At 43.0% G+C, this 20,611-nt stretch overlaps 1 protein-coding gene across 8 annotated transcripts in view; it reads right to left on the bottom strand.

Annotated features, from left to right (window-relative positions):
* The window catches only part of LOC139339902 (dedicator of cytokinesis protein 9), a 78,234-nt gene that overhangs the window by 5,288 nt on the left and 52,335 nt on the right, over positions 1-20,611 (bottom strand). For 5 of the 8 annotated variants that reach the window (XM_070975334.1, XM_070975331.1, XM_070975332.1 and 2 more), the window contains exons 9-47: positions 19,724-19,776; positions 18,850-18,924; positions 18,603-18,743; positions 17,384-17,596; positions 17,181-17,303; positions 16,658-16,740; positions 16,079-16,201; positions 15,758-15,837; positions 15,443-15,630; positions 15,236-15,301; positions 15,052-15,144; positions 14,826-14,949; positions 14,590-14,708; positions 14,299-14,385; positions 14,052-14,141; positions 12,911-13,026; positions 12,332-12,401; positions 12,123-12,248; positions 11,945-12,016; positions 10,450-10,596; positions 10,262-10,345; positions 9,973-10,084; positions 8,705-8,883; positions 8,490-8,606; positions 8,167-8,278; positions 7,946-8,079; positions 6,349-6,463; positions 6,161-6,227; positions 6,017-6,064; positions 4,915-5,051; positions 3,945-4,060; positions 3,635-3,772; positions 3,345-3,527; positions 2,992-3,105; positions 2,665-2,880; positions 2,347-2,404; positions 2,084-2,190; positions 620-742; positions 407-526 (exon numbers count right to left, since the gene is read on the bottom strand). In XM_070975334.1, the coding sequence (XP_070831435.1) occupies positions 407-526; positions 620-742; positions 2,084-2,190; positions 2,347-2,404; positions 2,665-2,880; positions 2,992-3,105; positions 3,345-3,527; positions 3,635-3,772; positions 3,945-4,060; positions 4,915-5,051; positions 6,017-6,064; positions 6,161-6,227; positions 6,349-6,463; positions 7,946-8,079; positions 8,167-8,278; positions 8,490-8,606; positions 8,705-8,883; positions 9,973-10,084; positions 10,262-10,345; positions 10,450-10,596; positions 11,945-12,016; positions 12,123-12,248; positions 12,332-12,401; positions 12,911-13,026; positions 14,052-14,141; positions 14,299-14,385; positions 14,590-14,708; positions 14,826-14,949; positions 15,052-15,144; positions 15,236-15,301; positions 15,443-15,630; positions 15,758-15,837; positions 16,079-16,201; positions 16,658-16,740; positions 17,181-17,303; positions 17,384-17,596; positions 18,603-18,743; positions 18,850-18,924; positions 19,724-19,776 (4,469 nt within the window). The remainder of the gene's footprint in view (positions 1-406; positions 527-619; positions 743-2,083; positions 2,191-2,346; positions 2,405-2,664; positions 2,881-2,991; positions 3,106-3,344; positions 3,528-3,634; positions 3,773-3,944; positions 4,061-4,914; positions 5,052-6,016; positions 6,065-6,160; positions 6,228-6,348; positions 6,464-7,945; positions 8,080-8,166; positions 8,279-8,489; positions 8,607-8,704; positions 8,884-9,972; positions 10,085-10,261; positions 10,346-10,449; positions 10,597-11,944; positions 12,017-12,122; positions 12,249-12,331; positions 12,402-12,910; positions 13,027-14,051; positions 14,142-14,298; positions 14,386-14,589; positions 14,709-14,825; positions 14,950-15,051; positions 15,145-15,235; positions 15,302-15,442; positions 15,631-15,757; positions 15,838-16,078; positions 16,202-16,657; positions 16,741-17,180; positions 17,304-17,383; positions 17,597-18,602; positions 18,744-18,849; positions 18,925-19,723; positions 19,777-20,611) is intronic. The other 3 variants (XM_070975336.1, XM_070975333.1, XM_070975338.1) reach the window with 1 other exon arrangement.

The following is a 20,611-nucleotide window of genomic DNA, read 5'->3' as shown; positions in this document are numbered from 1 at the left end:
AGAGCGCCATGCAACAAAGTTCCAAAAACAGAAAGCAGCTGCGGCGACTGATTGTTACTGTAACTTGAAGCAGCAAATTACGTCTGACAAGTGCGATGGATTACAGCAGCACCAACACCACACAAAGACTGAGGCTGCTCGGAAAGGCTACTGCACAACTTACCGCTGCCTTCAAAGAGGACAGAAAGCAGAAAAGGGTATTAGACTGGATCATACAATGCCGCTGCATGTGGTCATGCTCTTAAAAATAAAAACACCTTCCACAGCTCCCATGCTCAGAGTGAATTACTTTGCAACGACAGTGACCAAATGAATACTTTGTGAAATCAGTTTTGAATAATAAATACAGTTAGTGCAGAAATCCACACCTTGTGGGCAGAACGTGCTGCTAATGTCTGAGAGTTACACTCACCTGGCCAAAGAAAGCCACTCTGAAGAAGGTGCCGAGCAATCTCTTGCCCGTGTGCATGACCTCCGTCACTTTGCTGTATGCACGGTGCAGCGTGTCATACAGGTGGGCCAGTTTCTGTGCAAGGTAATAAAAATCACTTTAAATATCGGATTAGAACCCAGAATAAATTAGTGGGGACTGCTCTGATGTGATGAGGCAGCCTTGTACCTCAAAGTCCCTCCGCTTCTCATAAATGGGGATTATGAGCTTGTAGATGTCAGAGATGAGCTCGTAACGCTCAGCTTTCCACAGTCCATCTGCACACTCCTCCAAAAGCTCCATCAGGACATCCTGAGCAAACAAGGGGGGGGGGGGGGTAGGTAGAAATATATCTTAAATAAAAACCGAATCACGACCAAATGTGATGACTATAAGAAAGTGAAGAGATATATAAATCCAGGGACGGACTGACCATCCGGCATAGCGGGCATTTTCCCGGTGGGCCGACGTGCTATTTGGGCCGATAGTCGGCCAGTTTTTATTTATTTGAAATATTGGTCTGACTAGCCCATAATACCAGACAGTCGATCAGCGGCCCCATAACATCGTTAAACACCAACCCCTTTCGCTTTGGTTTAGCCGGCATAATGCATTCGGAGAAAAAAAAAAAAAAAAAAGTCAGCGCAAGACTGTTCATAACCACCGACCGGCCCTCGACACAACCAGTTATAGGAGTCCTTTAGGGTATGACTTCACTTGCATCTCTTTTCCTTGGTAAGTTCACAGTTAATGTAATGGAAAAGACACAGATGATCCTCTCATTCTCTTTCTATCTGTCACACACATACAGGATGATGCCTTCTTTTTTAAGGATTTGCCCAAGTTCACTGGCCTTCTTCATTCAGCACTGTCTGGAAAACAGTGATAATCAGATCAATCAGCCATGTCTGTTATTTCTCTTTCCCTCTCCCTCATTCATGTGTCATCCCTCTTAAGTTTTCAGTTTCTACACTGCTGTTTTTATCTCGAAGACTGACCAATAATTAAATCTCTCTCTCTTTCTCTCTCAAACATACATACACAGAGTTCAAAGTTCATTCAGAAGTTCAGCTACATTCATTCTTTTGGACTGGGTTAGTTCACAATTTATTGAGTACTACTCTTGGAAGAGTTAGCATCTGATCCATCATTTCTCATCTCTATTCTTTCTCTTTCTCTTTTCTTCCTCCCTGAAACACATAGGTACACCCAATACGATGAATTCTGCTTAAAGATCCATTACTGTGATGGAGTGGTGGAGTATACTTTTTTTTCTAGTGTTAATAAATTACACTTTTTGGAAGTATTTAAAGAGTCCACTCTCACTGATTCCTGCTAACTCATTGCATGGCTTAAGGTACGTGGCTTTAAAGAGTTGCACAGTTGGTAGACACATTCAAGAGACAGAAAAGACTGAAAAGGTGCGCGTTATCGAATGTGGTGGGCCGGTATGGTACACATAGATAGATAGATAGATAGATAGATAGATAGATAGATAGATAGATAGATAGATAGATAGATAGATAGATAGATAGATAGATAGATAGATAGATAGATTTGTAATCCTACAAACAACAAAAACAAAACAACAAACTGTATCTGAATTCATGTATGCTTGCTCAAAGCACAGTCATCAGCACAGTAATTACATACCTCATTGAAATGGACGTCCTGCATGCCGACGTCCTCCATCATCGCTGCTTCTTCATCAGTGTTTGGAGTCACGACACGGAAAGCTGAGCAGCCCTGTTTGATCATGCCTGCACACAGCATGAGATGAGATGCTATTTTCACAATTAGCCCAATCCTTCTTACAGCAAATTACAGCAAGATTTAGCAGAAGAGGGCACTAACATAATGCTACAGGGAATAATAGAGCTGCTCTGTGGCATGCAAGTGAAGACAGATTACAGCACCTTTTCTCCGCAGGTATTCTGCCACAAGTGCTGCAACGTGCACATAGCACATGGCCGCCTGTAAACAACAGGAACAACTCAGGTCAGATAAATAAAGTGACGTTTTGATTATATTTATTATGTCATAGAACAATATCACTAACTAAAACCAGTACTCAATAAACTGGACAAGTATGAAGTCAAACCACTTGATATTAGATATTAAACAGACACATCATCAGACACAGATATAAAGCGAGTCTATCACATGTTAAATAGACCACCATCATACCAAAGTCCAACCATTTCAGCCACATAGACTGAGCTCTTATCACAGACCTCTGACAGGTCTCCGTTTTTCACATGGATTCGGGCCATGCTGTCGAGCCAGGTCTTGCGTAGTTCAGGCGTGCTGGCGTAAGACTTGGCAAGGCTGTACTGCAGGTCCACCAGCATCTCCGGATCTCTCTCGTGCTCCTTCATCTGAGCCGTGGCCATCAGAACTGTTCTGATACGTTTGGTCAGGTCCTTCACATCTGATGGGAAAGCTGTGTTCTGTGAAGGATCATGCAGAACATTCGGCTGTGTTATTTCTGGTTTAGAACCAAACTTTCACCTGTTTAAGTGGAGCCAGAACATAATTAGGCACATAAATCAATTCCTTACCTTAATGGTTTTGTCACTATTAGCACAGTTGTTGATTATTGACAGAGACTGCTGGAAGCGGGTACTTCCAATACCGATCACATCAGCTATCAACTGACTGACAGCAATCACCACCTACAGAAAGGGAAAGGTGAATTATTACATATTATTTAACCCTCTGGTTTTTGTTGATATTGGCTCTATTTCATCGTTGTTTGAGGTCCGACAGATCCCAATGCTGTGCGTCTAAACATAGCAATAATAACTGGAAAATAAACAAATTCTGCTGCGTAGGTTAAATAAAAGCTTAAATAATGTGAACATGAAATCTTTATTCTTCTTACTCTGTGGACACCACAGAAGGACTGTCCCACCTGTAAGTGTGTCCGGACAAATGACTTGCGACCTGTGTAGTCAAAGTTGCTCTTCATGAGGAAGTAGAGCAGATGGGCTGCATCGCTGCGAATGGAGCTCAGCTTGGAGTTACAACACTTCAAGATCTCATAGCAGAAAGCGGCACACATGTCAGCGCGGCCTTCAAAGAATGTGCAGGGGAACTGGAGGGTGAAGAGAACAAACAAGTCATCAGCTACGGTGGATGCCTACGACCATAAAAAACCACGGGAGAGCGTTGTTAGGCAGGGAACCGGTGTTCTTCACACACCTTGTAGATGAAGGTACGCAGTGAAGTGAAGACCTGTTTGAGGGCCGTTTCTGACTGATTGATGCGCAGGAAACAGAGGTGGACTTCAAACACCTTCTTCATTAGTGGACTGTGGCCATGGTCAGAGCACAGCTGGGTCTGTGGAGAAAGCGAGTTTCATCTTAGAAACTGACATAAATGATTTAAAATTCACATGGTTCTTATGAAGTATTAATTAGATCTGACATTATCATTGGATAGCCTAAAATATCATTCCAGGTCAAAGTGTCTTTCCAGCCCATGTGTACACGTGATATGTGATATATGTTACCTTGAATCCCATGATGAAGATACTTAGTGTGTCTAGGACAGTCAGGCACACTTCAGTAGCGATGTTGGCCTCCAGCAGTGACTGATTTAACACGTCTGCATCCGAGTGACTGTAGGCTAAAGAGGACACAAGCTGTAGCTGTTTGACCCCAACCAGTACACTTGATCTAAAGACTCTCCAGAAAGGCCATTTAAATATCACAACACATATCAACGTATGAGACCTCAGTGTTAAAGGCAAAGCTGTTGCTTGAAAAATGGAAAAATTTCATTATCTTGTAAGTTTCATTCCAAATTGAAAGAAAAATGATCTTACTACTTACAAAATCAGTAAGTTTTATCAAAAGAACAGTGACATGTTGGTGAGCCACAAATTTTGTGATTGCCAAGTTTTATATTAACAAATGAATTTCAAGCAGCATTTTTCAATAATATTTTGGAATGAAACTCTTCATTTCTTCCTTTTTTTTTCTTCAGAGAATGAAATTAGGTTCAGAGCAGATGAGCTGGCCAGAGGGATGAGATTTTGAAAGCTAAGTTAAAACAGGCATGCTCTTAATGGAACCAAATTAACAGAGCCATTAACAGTCTGCAAACTGCCTGCCAACCTGACACATTCTTACCATGGTCTACAGATATTCCAAGAATACTTGAAATCTTTCTTACACTGAAAACACAAAGAAACTGTATTAAATGATGCCATTTAACAGACCGAGCACATAAGCCCTTTAGATAAAGTCAACATAATGCTACACACAGCTGCCTTAGCCCCAAGTTCATTTAATGTACTGACGGTGCACCCATGTCATCTGGGGCATTTTCTGCTTGACAGCAGGCTGGGTTTAAACAGAGGATGAGGAGAGGGTGATGTTGATGAAGATGATGTTGAAAAGCATGAGTCATGGTGAGGTGACGGATGGGGGTCCTCTGGTAGAGGGTGTTTGATGCAAAGTACAGTATGGGGCACTTACTGTGGTTAAAAGTGTATGAGTTATCCAGGCTGCTGAGCTGCTGTAAGCGGGCATGCATCATTCCCGCCCTGTTACGGGACACAGGCAGAGTCTGAGACTTCCGCTCATGTGCTACGGGTCCTGCCCCATCCTGGTTCCTGATGAGGAAACAGGACATTGTTAGATGAATGGCCGACTAGTAGCAGAGCCAGAGTTAGTGTAGCAAGTTAGGGTGAAAATTACACCATTTTACACACTTGAATGGTGTAAATATTACTCAAATGTCCTGGGAGTCACACCTTGGGTCAGACTATCTAGTTACTTAATTAGCTTGTTGGATTTCAAATGTATCACAATGACAAAAACTGGTGATTTTTACACATATACCCACTGTAGCACTAATGCAGTAAAGTTGTACTTACATATTGTTTGGCATGCATTTTAATTAGATACTGATCAAAACAGCAGAAGCAGCATTAAAGCAGTCAGTTACAGCCAATGCCATGCATATAAGAATGAGAGAGACCGATATTAAGAGCCGTTAGTTATGTCACAGCACTGCAGCTTTTACAGGGTGAGAAGATATCATGCATTAAGTTTTAGAAAGTCAGTTCCACCTTTAGTCTTACCCAAGCAGGAGGGGGCAGGAGCCAGGTTTAATTTCATTATGTTAAACTTGCCAGCGTTTAAGTGAATAGAGATAGAAACAGTGGTGGGAGGTTAGAGAGAGTGAACACCCAAAGCCCTCTGGGAGTCAACGCCAGAGCCCCCAAATAGTGTGTGTTTGGATACATTTTCATTACATGTCACATAACAGTCACAAACTTTTTACAGTTGATCTGATGATCTAAAATGAAGGCAAGTAGCTTCATCATTAGCATATGTGGTATAAAGTTTAATGGGCAATATCCTGCATAAAAATGATTTTGCCTGCCAGATATCTAACTACTAGAACAGTGACTCCCAACCAAGGGTACTTGTACCCCAGGGGCAGCTTCCAAAAGGTTGGGAACCACTGTACTAAAAAGCCTGATGTGCTTCATCAAGAACTGATGAGAATTTCAGTTAAAAAGCTTTAAAAGACAGAAATTCACACAACACATTCAGATACTGACAACATTACCTTGCGATGTATCTCTTTCCCATGTATCTGAACTGGTAGAGGCACACTCTGAGTGGAAATATAAGCAAAAGATCAGTCACATTAAAATTCGAAGCTATAATTATAACGCAAGAGTTGTGATGAAAGCAATCAAAGACGTCTTACTCGACTAGAGTGAAGAAGTCCATTAACTCGGCAGACGAAGCCTTGTTCCAGTAAGTGAACAGAGCATCTGGGAGAGACAGTGATTGACATTGGAGAGATCATTTGTTTTGGATGTGGATTGTACAGAGAGATGGTGAGTCCAGACATTCATGCAGAAAGAGCTGGAGAGAGATGGAGTGGGATGTTACCCTCAGACATGCTTTTGAGCACATGTAAGAAGCACATGAGGAGGCTCTTGATCTCTGCCTGGTCCAGTTTATCACATCGCAGGAGATTACTGCCCAGGGCTGAAGCAGGCTGATTCTGAGGGACAAAGACAAATACATCATCCTGTCAGGGCTCTTTGCTCTGTCTAACTGCTTTTGCTGCCTCAAGATAAATGGTAAATGCTCTGTCATGAGAGCAATTACCATAGCTTAATTCTGAATATATACATTTTTATAGACTTTCTTGTAAAGTTTACATTCAGTTTTGTGGTCAAGTCTAGACAACTGCGTGTGTCTGTACTGGATTTTAAAAATGGAGTGAAAACTATACAAAGGGACTTTGAGGGTAGTTAAAATGCGATTAATAAGAGTTTTCTGAAGCCTGGGATTACAGTGGTCAAGCTACACTAGTGGAGTCATTCACTCAGACGTTGCAGGGCTCTATAAACTGTGGAAAAACTGCAGCTGGAAAACAATCACCATTTCTCCCAGCTGAGGCAGAGAGAAGGGAGAAAACAGAACCAAAGCAGCGGAGCAACAGCTCTACCACAGCAAGAGGTTGGCAATGTACCAAGCACGTTCCTTTGCCAGCAGTTAGTCTAGACCATGACACTGGCTGGGGATGACTTAATGGAAAGCATGAAGCTACGGCTTCTTAACGGGTGTTTGGGAGAAAGGACAACCTCAAGGCTGAAGTCAGCTTTCCTGGAAAGGTGAACAAAAACAAAAACAGCCATTTTCATGCACTTTTGTGAAAGAAAATTTGTTTTGGGTTGCAAATGGCTTACTACTCTCCTCTTTTCACTTTTATGCTATTACAGACATTGTGACAAACTCAACCACAAATCACCAACAGAAACAGCTTCAGCAGAAGATGAAACACACAAGAGCACAGACAGTGAAACTCAGTCTTTTGTGTTTAACGGACTTGGTCTCAGATTTTGTTTCAGGCTGTTGATCAGTGAGAGCAAAAATGACACAGCACACGAGAGAAGTGAGAAATCCTTTAAGAGAGCATTTTCATCAACATCTGGAAAAAAAAGAGCAGAGACAACCCTGTGAGGCCCCCTGCAGGTCTGATTTTTGGCACCAGAGGACACACAGGTCAAAGCCTGAGAATCATCTGGCAAAGAAAGGGCTTAGGGTTGAGGACACTCTCACACACACTCTAAAATTCCCAGATGGGACACTCCTAGAGGGGAGGATGACTGTGTGAGGGACGGAGGCGTTTTGTACTTGAAGTGGCTGCAGGGCGCTCTCTGGCACACTGGGGACAGAGAGCAGGGAGAAGTCCATGGTGACACGCTTGGTGCGCACAGAGAGCATGGTCTCCTCAGCCTCCGTAAAGAAGCGCAGGACATTGACAGAGTGTCTCCGTACGAACTTCTCCGTCTGCCGCGGCCAGCCGTACAGGTGAGGTGTGGAAGTTAAGGGCACAAGTTAACATGGGGTGACAAAAAGTACTTTTGTCACAAGAAGGGGACCGCTCAGATGCCTCACTGGAAGCTTGAATTTGATTTCGAATAATTGTTGTATGAAATGACTTTGCAGGCATCTGGTAGCACTTTCGGAGCTGTACCTTGTCCAGAGAGTTGCCCTTGTCGATGTTCCTCTCAGGCAGGCTGTTGCCAGAATCAGTGCTGATGAGTGAGCCGCGAGAGTCTGCGTGGCGCACGGAGTTAATGTTGGGGGTTGACGATGTGTGAGGTGAAGCTGTCACAAAAAAAAAAGAGAAAGCAGTTTTATATTAATATAAAAACAAAATGTCTTCCAATTTTTCTGCATTGTCTCTCCACTCACAGGTGCCGGAGATGACTCCAAAAACGTCTTTGTGCAAACTGGTGTCCAGAAAGGTGCTGGACCTGGGAGGTGTCATCAAGGCGTTGGTGAGAAGTGAATCTTCTCTTCCATTCTGAGGGAAAACAGCGCAACAGTTTAATGGACACAAAGCAACAAATTATACCTCTTATCTCATTACATGCTTTTACTTCTCTTTGTATAGCGTACATCAGCTTTTTTAAGATGTGGTTTTGGCTACAGACGTCAGGAAGCAAAATTGTGACATGTTGTGATGTTTTTCTTGATGGTAAGTATAACATGCAACCACTAGGTGGCTCTCTTACATTGTTGGAGTGGTTGATGGGGAACGGGGATACTTCCTTCACATTCAGCCTGTTGACGTTCTCCTGGAGCAGACCAAACAAGGGCAAGTACAGAGTGGCCAACCTGGCCTGCTGGCTCTGAAAAACAAATAAATCTCTCAGCAGAATATCTCACACGCCCACTGATACACTGAACTGCAGTGGAAATACGAAACAGAGAGTAAGATGGCACTCACTTTGGAGGTGTAGCGGTCATCAAACGTGTGCTTTATCATCAGGCTCTTCAGCACCTGGATGGCTATCTGACGAATCTCCCTGAACTCCTGCAGAGCTGCATTGACCTCCCTGAGCAGCAGCCCGACCAGGAAGTGGTTCCTGCAGAAGTCATCTGTCAGCGAGTAATCCAATTGGAGGTCTGGGGGGAGGAAGAGGAGGATGAAGAGATAAGGAGTGCCTAAGTAAAGGATGCGAAAGGAGGCGAAATGGCACCGAACAATGAGAGCATCAATCTGACGCAGTGAAATTAAAAACAGGACAGCTTGGACAGCATTCAGATTGTTGACTGCACTGAAACCCGGCGAACGATGCAAATATCTCCCGTGCTGACAAATGATTCTTCTCGACTTTCATCTAACAATGTATGTGAGGCAAAAACAGATCTACAGAAAAGCTTCGAATTTGTTTTTGACAGATTCAGGCTGTGTGACTGAGCTGCTGCTCCACAAAAACAGTGATCACTGGAGAAAAAGACAAACAAGGATTAAAGCCTATGATTGGACAGTGACAGCTGTTCACAGATGGTTTCCAGCATTACTTAAAAGAAATAACGCAATCCCAAATCACACTCACAAAGATTCCCCAAAATGACAGTAATCAAATTAAACACACTGTTTCATCCAAACTCCAAACCACATCAGGACAGAAAAACCACCTCGCACACATAATCACCCACATCTGCACAAAGAGCCAATCTCAGCTTCTGTACACATAGACGACTATTTGTTAAACAGCGCCATCCTTCAGTACAGTGTCAGATAAATCACGCCACATCAACCACGCTGCAGCACACCTGGAAGATAACTGATCTGAGTTCAGATTTTGGATCATTTTCAGCCGTTCTGGTCACGGTTGAATGATTAGATCGAAGTCTGCTCTTTTTGGAGATGACATGCAGGCAGCACACCCTTGCACCTACATACCTACGTCAACATCGCATGACTCCACCGTATCACATGGAGATAATAAGGCTAAGTGAGGAACACAAACAGGAGAGAAGGTACATTCTACAGCAACAGAAAACCTGTTTGATTACTATTCAATTGCACTTATATGTATGAGTTGAAGAATTAGTAGAACTTTAATTTTGTTGGCTTTTCACAGTAAATCAAGTTGGTTTGATTTCTATTTTCTACTCAAACACAGGCGATGTAAGCACGCTGGCACTAAAACAAGCTACCATCAGGCTTGATACTGGACCAAGAGACACACCTGATGATCTTCTCACCTTGAAATCTCAGTATCCTTCCTTTCCCAAACGGCATGGGCAGGTTTAAGGGGACGTAGTGCTCGTGGTTGCACACAACACGCAGGAACTCAAACCTGAACTCAAACAGCGTCTGCATTTAAAAACGACAGAAACCAGTGAGACAACTTTGATACAACACTCAAACACGTCATTGTCCAAACCATATGAGGAGCACAACCTCGTGTCCTCCATGAGATCGCTGACAACACTTTTTTGTGCACTTATAAATATATGATAGAATTTGTCTGTATGAACACTGTCAGTGTACCTTTGGGTCTCCGGGCATAAAACAGTTGATGTAGTTGTTGATCTGCTTGAACGCAAAGCCTCTGTCCATCAGGTTGAAACAGCGCTACAGAAGGACAGGAAATTCTGTCATTCTAGCAAGTAAGAAATAAATATGTACATATGCACATGATCTCGAGACCATGCGGGCGCTTGTCTGCGGCTCCTGACCTTGATGAAGACCGCCAGGCTGTGGTTGGCGTTCCTGGCCGCATCCAGGTTGTCTTTGTATTTCTGAGTGATGTGTGGCATCATCATGTTGACCAGAGTCTCCACAGTGTGATGGAAGGACGCGGAGAAGCGCTGATTCCTCGACAGCTGCAGGACAAAGCACGGATGTTTGTTTAAAATATATGCAGCAAGATACTTCCCAGTTTAAAAGATCAGTGTGGCGATATTCTGCATCTTTCTCCCACGAAAAGAGCAAAGGCAGAAATTAGGGAATATCGAGCACTGTTTTACCACTTTTACACCAAGATCAAAGTGTATATACCGGCTTTTTAAACAAATGCAAACCTGCTAAGAATAGGCCATCGACTCCTTTCCCAATGCCAGTAGACGAGTTTGCCTTTGTGGTGTGCCTGTCTGGTGTGTCATGTTTGTTGTCACAAATGGGCATGGAAACAGAGAACAATAGAAACCAGCACGGTGGCCAGTGACAATATTTTTATATCTTTTATGAGATGTTGATGAGATGGAAACAGAGTGTGACATGTTGACAATTCTTGCTGACATCAGGCAGTATTTACACACCAACATCTGGAACCATGTGTCATTATCACGCTGGAAAAGCGGTGAAAATTAGCATGTCCACTCAGGTGTCATGTTTCCATCACTGCCGTGAAATACCCGTGAACATTGCAGTCATCTGACCTGGGAATCAATGCTGATTGTACCCTTTCCACTGACAATGACAGCCAGATGTTAGTGGGTGTCATTGGGTTTTTTGAGGTATTATTGTAGCCACAGCTTGATATAGTTTATGTGTCTGTGCCACAGAGCTGCATTGTTGTCCGGTAACTATAAAAAAACTTTTCACACTATTGCACTTAGGCCACGCTCCTTCATTACAATGAACACTAATTTATTTTATTTTAATCCAATATACACAGGCCTGCTGCCGAAAACACTTACTAGTGCATGAAATGTGTATTAATCCGTGGCTGAAAATAGTCCCAGACAAATTTACTTTACACTCCTATTTTAGTAATGTGTTCAAATCTAAAATTGAAAGTATACTGTATATTTGTACCCCATTTTTTAAAGATTTACATCTTCATTAAAAAGGAAGGGGTTCAGGTTGAGAGCAACATCTTTTCACAGGATTTGTTGTCAATAACAAAAACATAGAACATCACCAGCCTTGTGCTGAAACTTCACTGTTTCCACGCTGGTATGATTTCTCTTTTGGAGCATTTACCCGCTTACACTGCGGCCTCCACATCATGCCAGCGGAGGTTAAACACAGGGATGTGGTTGCTTATGGGGTATGAACAAATGCAGCCAATTAAACTGCACAACAGTGTGGGGCAGCCTGTGGGTACATAATACTTGGTGGTGCTGTGGCTGTCCACAAGACTTGGCATGTTGTAAACCACCTAAGCTGTAATAAAGCTGACAGGAGCAGACACCCCTGAGTCAAGCACACATGTTGTGGCAGACTTACCTTCACTTTACAGCTTTCAATCAAGTACTGAGCCATGGACTTGACTAAGGCTTCAAAGAAATACCAGGAGTACTGCAGGGCACACAAACATCAATCAGAAAACAATACAGATCCAATTCACATCAGTCATATACAATCATATGCTGTGTAATCCTCTAAAAAGGTACAAATATGTTACCTTGAGGAGCTTGTTACTTGTAAGGAAGTCAGTGGAAGGCTTCAGGATAGCAGTCATGGCTTTAGCCAGCTCCTCATGCACCGTTCGGGTGGTGGAGGATGTGTGTGGCTCAGTCTTGAATACAAACTGTATCAGACACGAGCAGAGAGAACTATGAGAATCCTTTATTGACACATAACAGGATGTGAAATGTGGCATGCAAGTTTTACCTTCACATATGATCTCAGGTAGTGCTCCAACCCCTCCTCATGGCACTGGGCAACAATGTGAATCATGACTCTAAAAGGAAACAACGGGAAAGGAGAGCCTGTGTGAGGAAATGGCTCTGAAAGGAGCTGATGCAGCTGGAACATCCTTTATTACCAGTTCCTACAACTCTGCCCATGTTTAATTTCATTTCAACATGATTAGTTCCTGCAAACCACAGACTTATTTACAATCGTGACGGATCAAAGACTCTTCATGACCGTGAAAAAAATAAAACACTGCACACTGTCACTTGTACTTGATTAATGGTGTTTCAGACCTCAGACCTTCATCAGGCAAAATATACAAACCATCATTTTGGTGTTTTCACAGTCAATAATTATAAAATGGTTCAAAATTATAGAATAAATAATTGAAAATCAGCAAATTTCACATGAAAACCAGCTTTCAAGAGTTCTATTGCATGTTTAAATGCTGAAAATGAGACATTTCCACTCATCTTTGTCAATGTTTTTTTCATAATTGACATGAAATTAATTTTAATCTGTTGTCAAGTCAAGGGCCGCCTTGGGGGAACTTACCTGGTGACATTGACTGCCACGTCCTCTTGGGTGGCACTGGTGAGCACCCTGAACAGCTGATTGAGGACGGTGGGCAGGAAGTTGATCATCACGTGACTCTCCATGGCGTGCAGACTCTGAGGGTTTAACATCACAGAGATATCCCAATGTAGAGTTTGGCTGCACGGCCCTTCATGTATAATCAGGAAAATAAATGTGGGAAAACGGTGACGTCTTCTTTCACCGCTCCAACAAAGAGCACAGAGGGGTAGTAAATTTTAATGTGTGAAGAAACTAATTCAATACAACAACAGGAGCACATGAGTGAGCAACACTCTGCTAATCACCCACACTGTGTGCTTCAGCTGCTGGGAACATGGCAGAGAGTAGGCACTGGTGTATCACTGTCTGTGTACAGGAAACTAACACAAGCTCTGCCAAGTCATTTGGCAGACCTGCTGTTTGACCCTCTGGCTATTGTTTGTGTTCACTGCTATGTTGACATTAGAACCCAAGAGGTGCCTTGGACCAAGTGTTGCTCTCCATATCAACCTCGGCCAGAGGAACTGTGAACTGTGATGGAAAGCGATAACTGAGCTACCAGTAATATAGACAAAAAAAGAAAGAAAAGGAAAAAGAACCACAGCAGCTAGGGGGAGACATCTAACAGATTTATTGGCATCGGCCTAATCTTTGCAAGAAAGATACAATTAAACTCTGCATAAATGTTGTGCACAAACTGTCCAGAAGAATGTGCTGTTGGCAAACTACAGCACAAAGCAGGACATTAATCTCCATGTGATTCAGCTCCAACCAAGTATGACGGTCTGCGGTTTCATGGTGAGTATGAGCTATGGTTAGCTTGCAAGTTCATGCAAGGAACTCAAAGTGTGAAAACATGTCTAACTTTTTCCTTTATGTGTGCTGCTCGGACTTAAGTCCCACTCGTTGATATATTCACCCTTGCAGAGCATGTGCACTCAGTTAAACAGTATATGTCAAAGCTGTAAAATCTACATTGTGGATTGTGGTTTAAATATGACGCAGTGTAGCATTATCAGTCTCTTTAATGATTCTCTCGTGCAAGTGAAGCACGCGTTCATTAGTATTTAAGACCACATTTGTGCTAAATCCCTGGTGTTTATCCTCAGTGAAGCTTTACCTTCAGATATTTGACCAGTTCTCCTCCTGACACCTGGGGCGCAGGTGCACTGCTCTGACAGTGATGAAAGAAATTGTGCAAATGTTGATCCTATGTGAGACACAAAGCAGATCACAATACAGGTGTTTATTCCACAAAGCTGCATTTTCATGAAAGCACACCGCAACTTCAGATGTGACACACAAAGGGGTGAAGGATGCAGATGAATCATCAGGGTGACTTCACTCACAGTTTGTTAAAAACTAACCTGAGTGTAGATGGTGGACACGAGGTGAGCGGACACCTTAAATAAAGGTTTGCCTCCATCCACCCATTTAACTTCAGGACCTGAATGCTGTAACACAACGCAAATGCAACAATCCTTCACTCAACGATTTAGTCAGTAATCTGCAGTATTTTCATCTCTTTATCTCTACAGATGTGCCATTTTGTTGCAGATTTTCATATCACACAAATTGCCCCTTTTTAATGCGGATGAAAAACTCTGAATAAATGAGGCCAACCCATCACTGCTTAACAGCTTGAGGATGCACTCTACCTTGCTGGCACCCTCCTGACAGTTGAGGTATCCAGCAGGCAGGTTGGCAGCCACAGGGATGTGGTTCTCATTCGTGATCACCCGGCCATCCTTCAGCAGGGGGAGCCAGGCGTAACCCACTGAGAGAGGAGACAGAAGCCAAGACAGTCAGCTGAGAGCCTTCAAGCCAGCGAGGAAAGCATGCAAAAGTCAACTCCAGATGTTTTAAACGATTCGATTGTGAAGCTCAGTGCTACCTTGAGCCTCAACCAGGTCTCTCTTTTTGGTGCTGGCCTTGCTGTTGCTGTCACAGCTGACATGGTAGAAGGTGAAGAGCAGATGATGCTTCTCGTGGAGCTGAGTTGGCAGCTCAATCTTATACTAAGGAAGCACAAAAGAGAGCACAAAAAAACATTGATTCATACATATGAATGGCACTCATCACTGAGTCTGTCTGAAGACATCTGGCGCACTGTGTCTTACCTCATCGTAGAATTCAGGGTTGTGCTGGTGATGTAAGACTGCAGCAAAGGCTTTTTTGGTAAACAAGGGTCCTCCAGGTCGGCCATAGATGCACTGTGAAATGACAACAATAGTTAGTTCCTGTAACGGGAGGGGCCGTCCTTCTGGGAATTTGGAAACACTTCCAGGACACATCTGTGTTTACCTTCAGTGAAACAGCCTCTTCTTCATCTGAATCCTTGAACTCAATGCAGACAGCAATGTTTCTAGCCTGAGGACACAATGAGCAAAACTGATCCAATTAGCCACTCTGAGACAAAAAGTTAACTGTATAGCGTCAACTTTTTGGAAATCGGGGTTGTAGGAAACTTTCCCGTGCAAATTAACACCATACAACAAAAGCTAGTGATACCTTTGCGAACGACTTTTGGCTGTCGTACTTCAAATGCTTGGGGTAGACATAGAGGTGATTGTTGTAGATGGTGAAAGGCTGAGAGCATTTGGCTATGCACGGCACAAATTCCTCCACTTCAAAGAAGATGTTGGTCTTCTCACTGACATCGAACTGCTTCACAGGGATGTAGGATGAGGTAACACAATCTATATACAGAAGCAGGAGGGAGGGAGACTAAATAAACAGCCGGCAGACAAAGTGACCGATCTGCTCCGAGCAGCAACAGCTTTCAGCTTTCATGTCGGCCGCATGCAGTGAATTCAGAGGCCTTACTTGTCAAGTCAGGGGCTACATTGTCAATGGTAACATCGAGGTTTCCGAGGATTACAGGCAGCTTGGCCATCTTCTCCGGCCTGAGGAAAGGAAAATAAACTCAAGTTATCGTCTACCAAAGACTAGAGAGAGCAGAGACAAATGGTATATACACACACGCATCACATTCACAGATGTGAGCAAACATCTATCTTGAAATCTGAGCAGCATTTTCCAAAGTAGAACCTATAGGAGCAGATTTTCCATATTTTCCTTTCCAGAACATCTGTAAGACTACTCTGACAATTTTTAACACAGAAAACTCAAAGGAGCATTACTAACTTTCTGAAATCAGCCAGCAGCTTGAGCATATCGTCATTGGACAGCTTGTTGCTGTCCTGCCTGTACAGAGCGGAGAAACGAGCACTTTTGTCCAGCGTCCCTGAAGCGTCTTTGAACAAAGGCCTGAAAGACAGGAAGGAAGAGTCAGGCGGGTTTCTCTTGTCCTGAACACACTGAGCAAAAATACTTAATATTATGTTTCACTCTTTCACACCTTAAGTAAACAAACCTATCAAATTCATATTTAGTTTTGAGTTGTCTTTGGCTTGTATGGCCAAAATGACAGACATGGACTGATGAACTGTAATCCAGGCTTTTTACAGAAAAATTGAAAAGCAGCTCATTATAGCATTATGTTAATTATTCTTTTTGAGTGAGAACAAAAACAAATGTTATCTCTTCATTCTCCCTCTGTATGTGAGTTTAATTTGATTTAGGTTTTGTATTTAAATCACTGTTGTGTCTACAGTGCTGGTGGGTGTTTGTATGGGCTGTGGTCCTGATGTAAAGTACACAGAACTTTTGCACTCCGACAGAACATACAGTTAAAAATGTGAATTGTTAAAAGAGATAACACACCTTGCTGCCCAGGCAAAAGGCATCCTGTACTGGCCCAACCGGCTGCATGCCAGCTTGGCATTTTTCAGGACCTTCTGTGCCACCTAGTGGAAAATAGCAGCATCATGTGATTTCATGACTTCAGTCGGTCTCAGCCCTGCAGCACTGTAACATATTCAGCCTGCTGCCAGCCTCAACACACATACACATGGATAAGTCTTGATAACATGCCACTTAAAAAACAACACGCAGATATGACAACAGCTTTTCTGTGTCGTGCACGCGCACACACAAAATACACTGCACATGTTTTCTAGCCTGAATCACATTACTACCACCGCCACGGTCCCTTCAGGGTGCACAACCACATTTGTACAGCCAAAGTTAATGTTTCTGTTGAGAGTCTGTGCAGCCCCTCAGTACTTAAAAACAAGGATGATTATCTACGCATAATGTGGAATAATCTGGTGGAATCTGCTGACTCTGGGGGAACACACTGTCTTGTGAGGAGGACGGTGATGGAGGTTCGTGGGTGGGTCAGTACCTTGGTGGAGTCTGAACTCTTCATGTACGGCTCGGCACAATGGTTGATCCCCCCCTGAAGCACCTTCTCTATGCGAGCCACCAGGAAGATATCTGGGTGGGGGCATGTTACAGAGAACACCCCCTGTGTAGACAATGAAGATGTTCCTCAGCCTTAAATATGTATTTCACTTGTGAATTGATTTAAATGTGAATATGACCTACCTGTCTTGGGTACTGCATGGCTGCCTCTGGCACGCCGTGGACCAAACGCTGGCCCTCAGGATGGGCGTCCACTCCTCCGTTCATATACTGACTGGCGTTATTGGGCACCATGCCCCTGACAGAGGGGTGGTTTAAGTCAACGTGGAAGTCAGAGGAGATCTTCCTGCCGTTCTGGATGTCGAACAGTGACAGGGTGACATAAAATGGCTCCACCTGGAGAAGAAGAGTAACAAATTTGTATTAGACATGACGATTCTTTCAACTTATGCATCTCTTTCACATGTTGTCAGCCAATCTGCAAAATCAGGATCACACCAACCTGTTAACTCAATAGTTACTGTGTCACAACTACCTTCAGGATTGGGGTAAGGTAAACTCCCCTTTAATGACTGTTTCAACAGCTGGACAACAGGACTCTGACAGCACGTTAAATATCACTTAATCTTATCTTACTTGCAACAAAACACTCAGCCAACCTAAATAATTAACAACTCTAAAGGCAATGTGCACAACATTTTAAGATATAAAATCACACCACTACTCAAATAAAAGCATCTCAATGGACAGCATTAAAATGAATATTAAACAAAACAATTAATACATGTCCACAAAAAGTACCTTTGCAGTATCTAATGCTAGGCATGCACTTATCAGATACACTGGATCTGGCATCATGTTGTCTCATATAAAAATGGGGCCAATGGCTTCCTCTCAGTGAGGTGCGCAGACTTTAATCTGAGGACAAAGAGCACTGGTATTGCATGGGTACTCAACACTCCTTGAGCTGAGATATCAGAGTCACGATCAGGACAGAAAAAGTTAGATTGGCGCACCCCTCTCTAATGCATAGCTGGTAGCGATTCCATTAATATTTCGGTGGAGGGAGCTGGATGAACACGCTTTAAAGTGTGTGTGTGTGTGTGTGTGTGTGTGTGTGTGTGTGTGTGTGTGTGTGTGTGTGTCAGTGTCTCTGTGGGGACAGAGCATGTTGAGTCTTTAACAGACAGATTCTGTTGGGAGGGACAGCAGGACATCCGACTCCATTATACAGATCGTTCGCCATTAGCCCATTGCCCGGTTGCTATGCCAACAGGAGTCCGTCAGCAGCTCAAATAAGGAGGGGAGTCCATCCGGCCGCTCTAACAAACCATCTCACGCCTCTTTAGTCAGCCGGATGGTAACATTTCTGTTACTTCGGGCCTATTGTGGCCTGTCTTACATTTGTTGTTGGTCCTTCCTCGTTCTCCGCCACGCAGCTTTGCAGATTGAACGAGAGGTCATTGCAGTTCACCAGGACTCGCTTGCCAAACTTCTCCTCAAACTGCTTCACATCCGGCTCTATTCCTGAGAAATCTAGTTTCTGAAGACAGAACAATGGAAGATATTATGTTTCATGAGGGAGCGTTAGGTTGGATCTTATTACACATGGTAATAAGTGAACTTACATGTGCTTTCCATGTAATTACCTGTGTGTCAGGATCCAGGGTGAACAGCTTCAGTCTGGTCTCGCTCCTCATCCTAGACTCTATATCTCTTGTGCTCTGAGGAGAAGAAAGGCATTTCCTAAATCGATTGAAACCACCAACTGTCTGACGCGCCAGGAGCATCATCTGAGATTTCCAGTCAGTCGGTTTTAACAGTAGAACATTTTTTTGTCATTTGCACCCATCTGGAAAAGAGGCTTCATATTTTACAGGCTGATCACGGCTCAGTGGTGAGAGTCAGGTGGTGCCAGCATACAGCACACTGTAACCTGTCAAGCTATTTCCCGCTTAACTGTTACCAGCAGTTTCCATGCACATATGGCTTTACGACTGCGTACCACTCAGCGACGCAGCAGCATGAAGAGCTTTCTTGTAAAACACTAAATATCAATTAGCCTGTAGGTCATCAGTCAGCAAATCACTTAAAAAACAGATTTTTCTCTCCTCAGAAATCTTTACAACTCTTAGCGCAGGTGTTCCTACATTAAAAAAAGTGTCAGCGTTTCCCACTCCTGGATATTTCATACTGAATGCATGCATGTTTAAAGGCCCGGTGTTCAAATTGCAGCTCTTTGGATCAAACCCAAATAAAACTGGAAGACGTCGCACTGTGGAAAATTATTCTGACAAGTGATAAGAGCTCTGTGTTTAATGTCAAATTAGATCCACAAAAACAAATCAACGGCTGAGAAATTAGGTGTGTAACAGTTAACTCTCGAATCTAAACTCAAGCCACATGTTTGTGGCAAAAAGAGGCCGTCTTCCTTACGTCAACGAGGAACAGACTTTTAATACTGCAGCTCCATGTGATGATACACCGAATGTATGAGCATCCAGCTGAGAAAGACGGACCTACCTGAAAGCTGTCCATACTGCCAGAGGAGCTGTCTGACTTTCCAAGATCATCATCTAGAGGAAAATACAAGAAATCACTGGATGCAGGCCAAAGATGGTAGAGCATAAACAAAAACCCTCCTTGTGCTGTAAAACCTCTTTAATCGCTTACTGACATGTGAAAGTTCAGTAAATAGTAATTCAGCTGCGCAGGAATCAGCTGGGATACTGCAGGTCTCAATGGCATATTTTAAGAAAGCGCAGAGATCTCCTCAAACAGAATGTTTTTTTCCTCTCATGCACTGTGTCATTAATAAAACCTGAGGAGTTTGGGAAGATTAGTGGAGCGTTTTGTGCAGAGGCATTCAGCCTCTTTCCTCCATGCTAAGCCTCCTGTGAGGCGGGAGGTGAGCATTAAACGCCTGGGTGGTCTGCTATCACCTCACCACAGACTCCACTACAGAAGAGAGTGGATGATGGTTTGATGAACAGTGTCTCATTAAACACGTCCTCAGGTACAGGCAGCATCCCAGAGTAAATAAACTGATCATGATGAATGGTTTTACTGGATCTTGACTTCAACTGAGGGTTTTTCATCTCAGGTACAAAACATCACCATCATAGCTCTATAATCAACTGCATTAATTAAGGTTTCTCAAATTTTTAGGGCTACAATAAATGTTTATTTTCATTATTGATTATTTTCTCAAATAATCATATAAAACTGTCTGATAATAGTGAAAAATGCTCATCACAATTTCCAAAAGCCTGAGGTGACATCTTGAAATGACTCCTCTTGTCCGACAACCAACCCAAAACCCAAATATATTCATTTTACAATCAGAAGACTAAGGACACCAGAAAATATTCAAATTTAAGAAGCTTTTTCTTCATTTTATTCTTAACATCT

The sequence above is a fragment of the Chaetodon trifascialis genome, chromosome 12 (genome assembly GCF_039877785.1).
Source record: "Chaetodon trifascialis isolate fChaTrf1 chromosome 12, fChaTrf1.hap1, whole genome shotgun sequence".
In the NCBI taxonomy this organism is placed as follows: Eukaryota; Metazoa; Chordata; class Actinopteri; order Chaetodontiformes; family Chaetodontidae; genus Chaetodon; species Chaetodon trifascialis.
This window is presented reverse-complemented; position numbering and strand designations above follow the sequence as displayed.